The 12,229-nt window shown below is 48.4% G+C and overlaps 1 protein-coding gene across 2 annotated transcripts in view; it reads right to left on the bottom strand.

The window, feature by feature from the left end:
- The window catches only part of LOC117051851 (cytochrome P450 2G1-like), a 28,140-nt gene extending 16,909 nt beyond the window's left edge, over window positions 1–11,231 (bottom strand). The window contains exons 1-7 of one of the 2 annotated variants that reach the window (XM_033158547.1): window positions 10,774–11,231; window positions 10,276–10,438; window positions 8,128–8,277; window positions 3,677–3,837; window positions 3,267–3,443; window positions 1,766–1,907; window positions 967–1,154 (exon numbers count right to left, since the gene is read on the bottom strand). In XM_033158547.1, coding sequence (XP_033014438.1) covers window positions 967–1,154; window positions 1,766–1,907; window positions 3,267–3,443; window positions 3,677–3,837; window positions 8,128–8,277; window positions 10,276–10,438; window positions 10,774–10,950 — 1,158 coding nt within the window. In that variant the 5' untranslated portion in view covers window positions 10,951–11,231. The remainder of the gene's footprint in view (window positions 1–966; window positions 1,155–1,765; window positions 1,908–3,266; window positions 3,444–3,676; window positions 3,838–8,127; window positions 8,278–10,275; window positions 10,439–10,773) is intronic. The other variant, XM_033158545.1, reaches the window with a different exon arrangement.
- Window positions 11,232–12,229: the final 998 nt, after the last annotated feature.

The raw sequence follows: 12,229 nt of genomic DNA on the forward strand, positions 1-12,229 counted from the left end.
AAGAGCTAACCACAACTCACCCCCATGACCGAGCCATTTCCTGTGAACATCAGCAGAAGCCAAAATAAGGTCCCAGGTGCAGTTGGGGGTCAACGGCTAGGCATTTAGGCACTGAAATAATAGCATATAGCACCTCCTGGCGGCTAAAGCAGCTTGAAATAGACAAAGGCAGCCGGACAAAGGAAATGTTCTGATTTGCTAACGCAGTATTATAATATTAGTTCTGATAGGCCAGGAGGAGGGATTTAGGAGGAGCTTTACTATGTCATAGAGAGTACTTAAGCTTGCCCCACAGGAGGTGGGGAGTGCATTTTTGCCTTTTGCTTACTGAATGCACCTTATTGCAATAAAGAAACTTTGCTTTTGGAAACTTTGCTGCCTGAATCTTTCTTCTGGTCTTATTGGGTCTAGGCATACAGGCGTAACACTACTACTACTACTACTAAAATTATTACTGCAACTGATCCAGTTCCGGGCCCTCTGTTTCCTCTTTATCCTGCATTTGGCCTTTGGCCCTGTTCCAGACCCTCCTACAGCTGAAACCCCTTGAACTTTCTGCATTAATAATACAATAAGAAACATGTAGTTAGTTCAAACCTCCTCACATGCAGGAGTGAAGATGGCTGAGGTTATTTAAGGTAACACAGCACAATTATAACAGGATGTTGAGTGTGACTGAGTTTGCTGCCATACCAAAGTCCTTCCACAGTGATGAGGGACTGCTTTTCTGTCCATTAGGCCGGATTTGCACCACAGGCATCCTGCCTCACTGATTATTTGTTGAGTTTGCTGCACTACACAGAGGTACATCTCCTGCTTCCTGTAAATGTTGGGAAGTGGAACCACAACCATCTAGGCCACTGCAGCTTCCTACAATTTCACAGGGGAGTGCGAACATCTGTACACCTGCAGGTAGGATTTTTGACCTGTCAGTAATGCTTTTGTTGGCCACATGGCTCACCGCACCTTGGGAATGCTGAAGCCCCGGAAATGTGTGTCGCAGGTCACTGAATGAGGAGGTGCCAGTGGCGAGACATCTATAAACCGCTGGATCTCATGAATGACAGCATCTGTGAAGGGCATCTGACTCCGGTCCTCTAAGGAGGGACTGCGATTTCTCCCAATAACCCGGTCAATCTCCTCTTGGACCTTTGCTGTCAAGAAGAGAGAAGGGTTAAAACTATATACCGTGGTACCCAGGCAGTGGGAGGTGGTTAAAGGTAGAGGGACCCCTGACCATTAGGTCCAGTCGTGTCCGACTCTGGGGTTGCGGTGCTCATCTCGCGTTACTGGCCGAGGGAGCCGGCGTACAGCTTCCGGGTCATGTGGCCAGCATCACTAAGCCGCTTCTGGCAAACCAGAGCAGCGCACGGAAACACCGTTTACCTTCCCTCCGGAGCGGTACCTATTTCTCTACTTGCACTTTGACGTGTTTTCGAACTGCTAGGTGGGCAGGAGCTGGGACCGAGCAACAGGCGCTCACCCCATGGCAGGGATTCGAACCACCGACCTTGTGATCAGCAAGCCTTAGGCCACCCACAGCGCCACCCACATCCCTTGCGGGAGGTGGTTAGATATATGCATTTATAGGAGGAACCTTGGCTCCATTCTCCACCTGAGAGCCTGGGGCGCTGCTGCCAGTCAAATTAGATAAGAAGGGGCTAGACTGGGAGTCCTTGTTTATTTGGCAGGGAAGGAACCTGTAAGCCACCCCAAAAGACAGGCAACAAGAGTGAGGGAGGAAGTTTCGGTCTTGTTTTTTCACCTTCTATCTCTGGGTATCGGAGGAGGATGAGAAGCCCATATCTGAGGCTGCTGCTTACTGTCTCTGTCCCTGCAAAGAACAGGTTAAGAACCGTAACAGCCAAGTTCTCATTATGGAATTCCGAAGTTGGGTTATCTTTATCCTGACATAGGGAGGAAGAAGAGAGCAATGTTATCAAACCAGGAGCCAATCAGCATGCCTGCAGAAAGGTTTTATGGAAGGCTGGTGTATGGCCAGCAGGATTTCCTTTCCGTATAATTAGGTCCATTATGAAAGATCAGTTATGCCGTATATTATCAACCTCTATTATATAGAAAGATTTTGGTTTATACATTTCCTGAATGATATTGACTGGATACAAGTTAACGAAAATGAAGACATCTGTGCTTGACAGAAAATATTTAAGTGTACAGGTTAAGGTGGTCCTCCTACAAGATTTTGCCCGCCTTAGATATCTGACTCAATAGAATTTTTAATTCTAATCCATTGTAAGTTTTTAAACTATTTTAAAGTGTGGTTGAACAATAGTTTAATAAATATTATATAATTATCTTTTTGGATAAGCTGTTGACAGAGGCATTTTTGGCCAAACCACGTTGGGCAAATTGTGTCAATAAAGAACCCATCTTTTGGGAAAAGAAACGTTCTTTTTTGAACACCATCCTTGGATGCTTCCTGTTTGTGTGCACATCATTCTTCAGTGGAGAAAGCATGGTGTAAGTCCCACAGACTTCTCACTTTCTGGGCTCCTTCTAATCCCATGCCCCTTTCATGAAGGAAGCCACACTTGGGGGTCTTCCAAACTTACCTTTTGCCCCGTGCTTTCTAGGCAGAGATCTGTGCTTTAGAACTCCAGGGCCAATCACTTTTTGATTGTTTGCCACTTTCTCCAGGAAAACCCGTTTTTCAATGCTGGATATTGGTGGAGGAAACCACTCAGGTGCCTGGGGTGATATGCCCAGGGGCGGGGTGAGCCGCCCATAGGGGCAGGGTGCAACGGGACACCTCTGGTGTCTGCCTGCCTCCTCCCACTCAGCCATCCTACAACTGGGGGCAGGCAGCAGGCGGACAGTTTGGGCAGTGCAGAGCCTGTGGGCACCCAAGCCACCGCGTCTCTCCCAGGAGAAATGTGTGGCTCTGGTGCGCTGTAGGCCCCACAGTGAGTGCCACCCAGCATTTTGTCACCCCCCTCACTGGTGACACCCAGGGCGGCCCACACCCACAGCACCCCACCTTCCTCCGCCCCCTGATGCTGCATGAGAACAAATAGCAATTTGGGTTTTTCCATGGATTGCTGTTTGCTCTGATTCATTGGCAAAGAGTAGATTGTAATGGAGAAATCATAGGGCCAAAAAGAAAGGGGGGAGTATTCAGACACAGTGCTTTCAAGTGTGGAGCTGTGCCTAGAAATGCAGCACAAAAGGAAGTCTGGATGAGCCCTTTGTTCTGACAAATTCAACCTCCAATGACTGGTAGACACTCGGTTCCCCCCAACAAGTACCTGCTCCATTTTGGCCAGGAAACAGTCAATGAAGTCCCGGGGGCAATTTGGATCAAAGGATTCTCGGTGGATCTGGACCCTCTGAGAGATGAAGTTTATTAACTCCTTCATGTACTTGGGCACTTCTTGGTGAGGCCCAGGCAGGATCCGCATCAGGCGTGGGAAAAAATTCTTCATCTTTGAAGAAAAATAACAGACGTAACTGTCTAAGCTTCCTCATTGTCTTGCACCCAATGCTCTGGACCCCTTAATGCCCAGGCCCTGTACTATGCCCTCCCAACCCACACCCAAATAAAAATGAGCCGTTTTTTTTTTAAAAAAAATGAAAAATTTGGAGAGCATGAAATAACCAGGTTACGGGAGGCTATGGGTGCATTCTCTTGTCTCAGGTGAGCAGGTGCCTTCATTACCTGCGATGATGCTGAAAACATGAGCCGGAAGGATTTGTTGATCATTTCAAGTAAAAAGACAAACTGTTTGTCTTCATATTCGAACCGCTGGCCAAAAACCACAGAGCAGATAACATTGGAGACAGCGTGACTGAGGTGGAAGGTCGGATCAAACGGGTGCCCTGCGGAGGCAGAAAATGGGGACAACTTCACCTAAGATGCCAGGATGCATCCTGTGGTCAAAGGAGTAACAACAACAACAACAACAATAATAATAATAATAATAATAAATTTATATCCCACCCATCTGGCTGGGCTTCTCCAGCCACTCTGGGCGGCTCCCAACAAAATATTAAAAACACAATAAAACATTAAAAACTTCCCTAAACAGGGCTGCCTTCCCCAGGAGAAAGAATATGCCTAATGGACACTGGTGCATTTAGCTAAAAAGGCTCCTGAATGTTTTAACAGCAGCCAGAAATATGCAAACAAAGCTTCTCCAGCTAGATGAAGCCAAATAAACCTCTGCACATGGGCAGGAACTTGGCATGCCGTGGGAGCCAGTGCAGAACCAGCCAGCCCCATATTTCTACTGTTTAAAGGGAATACCAGAAAGCTTGGGGGCTGTCCTTCCTCCTAATTAGGCAAGATATAGAAATTCTCCTCAATTCTATTAAAAACATTGAAACTTTCCAGAGGGACTTTTTGTCAAAGAGAGGAAAGAAGAAAAAATATTTTACATTTAAAGAATACACCCTTTTTAAATATTAAACTGGCGTAGCCCAAAAACACAGAATGGCACCTGGGTTATTTCATGTGCAAACTGTGGCCCAGAAAATGAAACTCTACAGAGTGAATTTCAAGAATTCCTTAAGACAATCACTTAGAAAGCTGTGGTAAAAGAGGAGCAGCTATGCCTTTTCAGTAGCTGAGGGAACAGCCTAAGGAAACAAGGAAAAGGGACAAGGCCATCTTGCAGCTTCACCCAGGAATGCAATTCCAAGCCATCCTCTGGGGAACCTTCCAAATTCCTCAGGGACTCGTGAGGTGTGTATAGTGATTAATTTATTTCAGAGCGAGGCATGTGTAGTGATTAATTTATTTCAGATGGTAGCTGTTTAGAAGGGCCATCGAGAAGGGCTGGGGGGGGCAGGAGGACCTTTTCTATCCTCATTAAAAATCAAAATCCTGAGGCAACTTCTGTGGCCCTCTAAAGGCCCATGGCCTTGGAAAGACCCCCCTGACCCTCTAGGCCTTGAGGAGAGAGAGAGAGAAAGGGAGAAAGGAAGAGGCAGCTCCTGGCATAAAGGCAGCCATTTTGAGCCTGGTGTTCATCTAGCCTCTTCATGGCAGGGGAGGGGGGAAAGGCGGCAAAATGCCTCCGCTAGAGGACGGCTCCCTTGTCTCTGCTCAGTTTGCTCACATCCCTTGTCTGGTCTGAGGAGAGAGAGAAATGGGTCTTATTTCTCCACAGAAACAATCCCAGGACTCGTTTGGTTCCTAACCAGACATCTTAAATCTCTGAGGAAAGAGGGAACGGAGGCAGACAAGCCCAAGGTTTATAACAGGGGTCAGCAAACTTTTTCAGCAAGGGGCCCGTCCACTGTCCCTCAGACCTTGTAGGGGGCCGGACTATATTTTGAGGGGAGGGGGGAAATGAACGAATTCCTATGCCCCACAAACAACTCGGAGACGCATTTTAAATAATGAACAAATTCTACTCATTTAAAAACACGCTGATTCCTGGACTGTCCGCGGGCCGGATTTAGAAGGCAATTGGGCCAGATCCAGCCCCCAGGCCTTAGTTTGCCTACCCATAGTTTATAATAATGATGATGATGATGATGATAATTTATTATTTATACCCCTCCCACCTGGCACCGCAAATGACCCTTCTGTGGTGATTACATAAATCAACAATCCTCACACCATGACTTAAACCGGGGGTAGGGAACCTGCGGCTCTGGAGCCGCATGCGGCTCTTTCGCGGCCCTGCCGCGGCTCCGGGGCGGCTGCCTGGGGCGCGGAGGTGGCGCGGAGTGGTGGGGGCACTGCGCCTGAGAACTCCTCGGCCGGAGGGAAGACGCGCCAGCCCTGCCAGCGATGGAGGGGCAGTTTGCTGGGGGGAGAGAGAGAGGGAGGGAGGGGGCAGCCGGGGGGAGGCGCGGGGGGCAGGGCCTGGTGCGACGGCGGCAGCGCAGTTGGCGGAGCGGAGCGGGGCCGTCCCCGCCGCGGCCCGCCACTGTGAGCGCGCAACAGGCGCTCCTCCTTCGGCTCCGGGGCGGCTGCCTGGGGCGCGGAGGTGGCGCGGAGTGGTGGGGGCACTGCGCCTGAGAACTCCTCGGCCGGAGGGAAGACGCGCCAGCCCTGCCCGCGATGGAGGGGCGGTTTGCAGGGGGCAGAGAGAGAGGGAGGGAGGGGGCAGCTGGGGGGAGGCGCAGGGGGGCTTGGCTCCGTTGTGCCTTCCCCGCTCCCCGGAGAGGCGGGCGGGCGGGCGGGGGACCTTCCCGGCGTCGGTCGCCGGATGGTGCTGCTGCCGCCTCCGCCTGGCTTTGCTGCTCCGCCTCGCCGTCCGGCGCCTCTTTGGCAGCGGGATCCGGGGGGCGCCCGGGGGCCCGGCCGGGACTCGGAGCCTTCCTGCGCCGCTGTGCAACAGGAAGGCCGGGCGGCGGCGGCGAAAACGTCCGGGCTGCTTCTGAAACCTCCGCCAACCGGTGCTTCGCCAGCGCTCGCTGCGGGCGGTGTACATGCTCAACGATGGCCCCAAGGGCGGCTCGGGGGCCCGGAGCCCCGAGGCCGGCGCGCTGCAGAGCCTGGCGCGATTCCCCCCCAAAAAAACCTGTATTTTGCTTTTTGGCTTTTTGCCTTGCTCTCCCACCCCCCCTCTCTTTTTTTTCCTCCCCTCCTTTTTTAATCCAAGGGGAGAAATCCCATTTTTAAAACAAACAAACAAACGAAAAATAAACAAACACCCCCCACAGCTGCTGCAGCCACTCTATTTGAATTTTTATTATTACCCTTTTCTCCCTCTATCCCCCCTTTTTCTTTTCTCTTCCCCTTTTGTTTTTGTTTTCAAAAAAGGAAAAAGAAGAAAAAGATTTCCCCCCTTTATTTTTATTTTTTAAACTACTACATATTTTTAATAGATATTCTCCCCACCCCACCCCACCCCCAATTTATATTTTTCCACCCCACTTTTCCATTCCCACCCCCCTTTTTCTTTCTTTATTAATTCGCTTGCCAACCTATCTTAGAGGGGGAAGCCCTCTCTCCCACCCACCCCACCCCCAATTTATATTTTTCCACCCCACTTTTCCATTCCCACCCCCCTTTTTCTTTCTTTCTTAGTTCGCTTGCCAACCTATCTTAGAGGGGGAAGCCCTCTCTCCCACCCACCACACCCCCAATTTATATTTTTCCACCCCACTTTTCCATTCCCACCCCCCTTTTTCTTTCTTTATTAATTCGCTTGCCAACCTATCTTAGAGGGGGAAGCCCTCTCTCCCACCCACCACACCCCCAATTTATATTTTTCCACCCCACTTTTCCATTCCCACCCCCCTTTTTCTTTCTTTCTTAGTTCGCTTGCCAAGCTATCTTAGAGGGGGAAGCCCTCTCTCCCACCCACCACACCCCCCCCAAACAACTTTGAGCTGAACCCCAAAAAACGGGGGTAGATCACTGCTGAAAGTAGATCACAGTTTCTTGGGAGTTGGCCACCCCTGGTATAAGACATGTAACTAGAATAAAATTTTTAAAAAACCAAGCAAATAATTGTAATAACTACTGTAATAAAGCACTGCTATAATTATATATAATTTCCCTAAAATTTTGGTTTCATTCGCCTTTCCGTGCTGAAATGTCACAACCTGAAGGACCATGGCTTGCCCCCCCCCCCAGTTTTGATCCTGGGTACGCCCCTGAGTCAATGCAAAAAAGTAAGAACTTATTCTTGTTGTTTTTACTAATTATACTTTGCATTGGCTCCTATACGTTATTTATTATTATTGCATTAAGGTAAGAAACAATATATGCAGCGTTATATTTGTTTTAAATGTCGCAATGGTTTTGCGGCTCCCAGGTTTTTTTTTTTTCCTTTGGAAACGGGTCCAAGTGGCTCTTTGTGTCTTAAAGGTTGCAGACCCCTGACTTAAACCCTTTTTTGCACATCAGGGCTGGAACACAAGGAGGAAGGAGATCCTTTATATGCCACTATCTTCCTGAGGGACTAACGCCATCTCCTGAAACCAGATGATAAACTCTACGGACAATGGGGCAGGTGCAAAGGAGGAAAGGCAGACCCACTTATTTGACAGGCAACTGAAAGCTTGTGAGGAAAGCACGGCGGGTGTTTTGGCAGGATGAGGGTTCAGGACTGAGCAGCCGTTCCTCAGTTACAACATAGTTTCCCTTGGCTCCTCTGTAACAATATCAAAAAGCACACAGCACCCCTTCTGAGGGGAAACGTTCACCTTCCGTTTTCCTCAGCGCTTCCACCAGGAACTGGGCCTCCTCCTGGATCCGCTCCTCGATGGATCTCTTCCCCATCCCAAAGTTCCTCAGGGTTGTGAGGGAGAAGCGACGGAGCTGCCTCCACCGTTCCCCATTGGTGGAAACCACGCCTGGAAATGGAGAAAAACGCCAGAAAAAAGGCAGTAGACTGGTGGAGAAAAGATGGAAGCGCTACACAGAAAACAATGGCACACAGAACGTCCCTATAGTATTAACAATCACATTCTTACAGGGGCAGCCATATGTGCCTTGGGAGGGGGGGGGGGTAGCAAGCAGGACATTTTCTTCACTTCAAGTCAGGTCCAAAAGAAGACGGATGGGCCACACAGAAATCACTGGAAAGACCAATGTTTTTCTGGTTTCTCTGAGACTAATGGAATCATAGAATTGTAGAGGTGGAAGGGACCCCGGTGGTCCTCTAGTCCAACCCCCTGCATTGCAGCAGTTATAGAGGAAGCCATGGCATGGAAGTAACCGCACAGAACAATGGAGGGACAGTTGGCATGAGGTGCAGAGAAGCAGACTTGCGGCATAATTTCACTGCCTTGAATCAGCTCGAGGGCAGCAGGCCTCTCGACTGCAGGAACCAACCACCAGGCCTATGGCTCTCCTTGGGACCTCCCAACCATCCCAACAAGATTTAGGTTTGAAATGGAAGACGGAGAGAGAGAAGGTGAGAATGAGGGCAGGGAGGAAGAGACAGCTGTGAAGGGAAAGAGAAGAAGAAGCTTACCTACATTAAATAGGGGGTGGGCATAAAATTAGATTCAGTTCACATTTAATTTGCACTTTCCAAAACAATAGAACTGAAACACAGCCACGCCTCAAAATTTGCACTCTCCAGCCAATATTTATAGAAACAGTGGAAAGCAGGCATAAAAATATATTCGTGAAACAGTGAAAATAACATCAAAATGCATTGTATTGGGGGAACTTGCTTGCAAAGACAAAATGTGTACATTAGTCATAACAGCACACAAAAATGTGCTTACTAGGAGAAATCTAAACTAAAACACTGAAGAGTTTTGGAGAGGTTTTGTGTTGTTGTTGTTGTTGTAAGAAAAGTGGTGTGAAAATGTGGAGAAGTGGAAAAATGAGAAGTCTAGAAAAGCCAACTTGATTGACCTTTCCATTCCAAGGAGTGAAACGGTGGAAAGTGAGAACAATGGAAAGTGAGAAAATCAGAAGTTAGTAAATTTCTCCCCCATCCCTAGTTAAGGAACATAGGCAGCTGCCTTAGAATCATAGAGTTGGAAGGGATCTCCATGAACTTCTAATCCAACCCCCTGCAAAGTCAGACCACTTAGTCCATCTAGCTCAGATAATACTGAGAATAGAACAGATGGAAGGATGAGATGTGTATGGCACAAAGAAGGGAATGGGGGCGAAGGAAGAAAGGAAGGGGAACGCCATGCAAACCTTTTCCTCTTCTCTCTCCCCCCCCCCCTGGCTCCAACACCACTTATTACAGTTATACACATCACTGAAAAGTTTCCTACGGTGGAGTGCAATTTTCAGGCTAAAAGTAGTTCTTCAGTCCTGAGCTATATTAAATTATAGACTCACAGTGCTCCTTGTCCCTCTGGTGGCTTCAGTTATAGGTTCATGGTTTTGTATATCTTGTAAATCAAGTGCACCACACCTCTTGTTCTCTCATTTATTATGATGGTACTCTCCACTTGTCTGTTATCTCATCGATAATATCCAGATAAATTGCTTTATTATTGCTTCTTGTAAATGTAGCATCCCCGGCTGGGCTGGGCTTGATTTACTTTTTATATGTTTGATTCATCATGGTCTATTTTGTTATTGGGTTTATATGGACAGCGTTAAAAAAAAGAGAAAAAGACAGGGATCATAGAACGCTGCCTTCTACTGAGTCAGGCATGTGGTCCATCCAGCTCAGTATACTGACCGGCACCTGCTCTCCAGGGTTTCAAGCAAATGCCAGAGACTGTAGCTGGGACATTCTGCATTCAGAGCAGGTACTCTTGACACTGAGCTATGGCCCTTCCTCTAATTGCAAGATACCTGTACATTTATCCCATCCCAGCTTTCGGTTGCATTCATTTCTGCTACAAACACTCTATTTTCAAGCTGCCACTTACCATAATCCCTGATGGTTTCATCCATACCCAGCATCAGTCCTCTCCCTCCAAATGTTTCTGCATTATCTATGAGTGCTTCCTTTATGGTTCCATAACCACACAGCACCACAATTGGCCGGGAGCCCATGTAGACAGTGAAGACTGAGCCATACTGCTCCTGGAGCTGCCAAGGGACAAAAACACACCTGAGATTTGGATGGAAAGCAACAGCGTGAAAGGGTGTGAGTCATTGGAAGAGCACGTGCTTTGCATGCAGAAGGACCCAGGTCCAGTCCCTGCCATCTAAAACCCTGGAGAGGTGCTGTCGGACAATGCAGAGTAGAAAAAAACATGACTAGATGGATCAACAATCTGAATCTGTATAAGGCACTTTCCTCTTTTTCTGCATTAACAAATCCTGCCTAGGGGTAGCTCCGCCTCTTCCACTCTGAATGGCACTGGGACACCTCCTTCACATAGCAGCCCCCAGCCCTGCTGGCAGCAGAGACCCACACTGACCTTCTGAAAAGATGTGATGATGTTCCGAACATCCAACTGGAGCAAGTTGCCCAGCAAAGGCAACGGTGTGGGGCCTGGGGGCAGTTTGCCCTTTGTGGCATCTCTCCTCCGGATTAGGATAAGCAAGAAGGTGATGCAGGAGACCAGCAAGAAGGGCAACACTCCAAAGAGGCCCATTTGGGAGCTGACAGCCCTCGTTGACTTTGCTGCTCCTGGTAATTTGGTTCTGCAAAGAAGTGGATGGGCGTCCCAAGCGCTGCCTATAAATCCAAGGAGCCTGAACTCATTTAAAGATTAACTATTTTCCACGAATGATCCTGTGTTAAGAATAACAGGGAGAAAGGTCAGTTTGCATAACTTATCTATTATGAGTTTTGCCAGCACACTTTGGTGTCCTCTCCACATTGGTATCAGCAAGGAAGGCAACAGAGGACAATCCTCATGACTAGAGAGGTTAATTTCCCCTCTGGTTGCCCCAGGAAAACAATGATCTGAGTGAATAAAAGTTCATTCAGTGACATTATTTCGGGAGAAAGTCCACATAGTTTCATGTATTTGGGCTGTTGATTGAACAGACCTTCCCTGCATTGGGGAGGCTGAGTGTTCCCAGCAATAGCAGTACCTCTGGGTTCAGCAGGCAGAGGAGACTCTAGAGGAGTGAAACCAGTGTGGTCATACCAGGCACATAGCTTCTGGGCCTCACTGAAATTTGAGCCACCAAGGTCTGCCACTGCTGAGGGGCCAGGCTGTGCCTTTCCTTCAGACAACGGTTCCTCTATTGGCTTACGTCTTCGCTGGATTCCATTGCTATGCTCCTCTCCCTGGGAGGGGAGAGGGGAGACCATAGGGCTGCTTCCTGATCTGCAGTACCCATGTCCAGGGCCGCCTTAAGCATATCCGGTGCTGTGGTGCAAAAATCCCTCTAGAACCCCTCCCCCTTTCCCAGAGTTGTCAACCTTTTTTAGGAAAGCTTCCCCAGAGTTGTTGACCAGTTCTGTGATACTATGATTAAAATACTCCAAGAAATAAATTGTTTAGGGAAGCTTTTAATGTCTGATGAATTATTGTATTTTAATATTGTGTTGGAAGCCGCCCAGAGTGGCTAGGGAGGCCCAGCCAGATGGGCGGGGTATAAATAAATAAATAAATTATTATTATTATTATTATTATTATTATTAGCGGGCTTCTCTGTGGCAGTCACTGAAAGGGCTCCAGAGGCGGCCATCCCACAGAAAGTTTGTTATGTGCCCTGCCAGACCACCCTCTAGCCCAAGCCCCATTCACCAGGCGAGAATAGTCCCATTCACCATGCAAGATCCAGTGAGCTGAAGAAGAAGCGCTCCGCAGTGGCAATGGGGCTGCCCAGGAGAGCTTGGCTGGGGATCTCTCTCAAATAACAGTCTCTGTTGAGAAGATGTCGTTAAGTCATCCATCACAGCTTCAAGGACTCCATGGG

This window comes from Lacerta agilis, chromosome 8 (assembly GCF_009819535.1).
Source record: "Lacerta agilis isolate rLacAgi1 chromosome 8, rLacAgi1.pri, whole genome shotgun sequence".
NCBI classification, from domain to species: Eukaryota; Metazoa; Chordata; class Lepidosauria; order Squamata; family Lacertidae; genus Lacerta; species Lacerta agilis.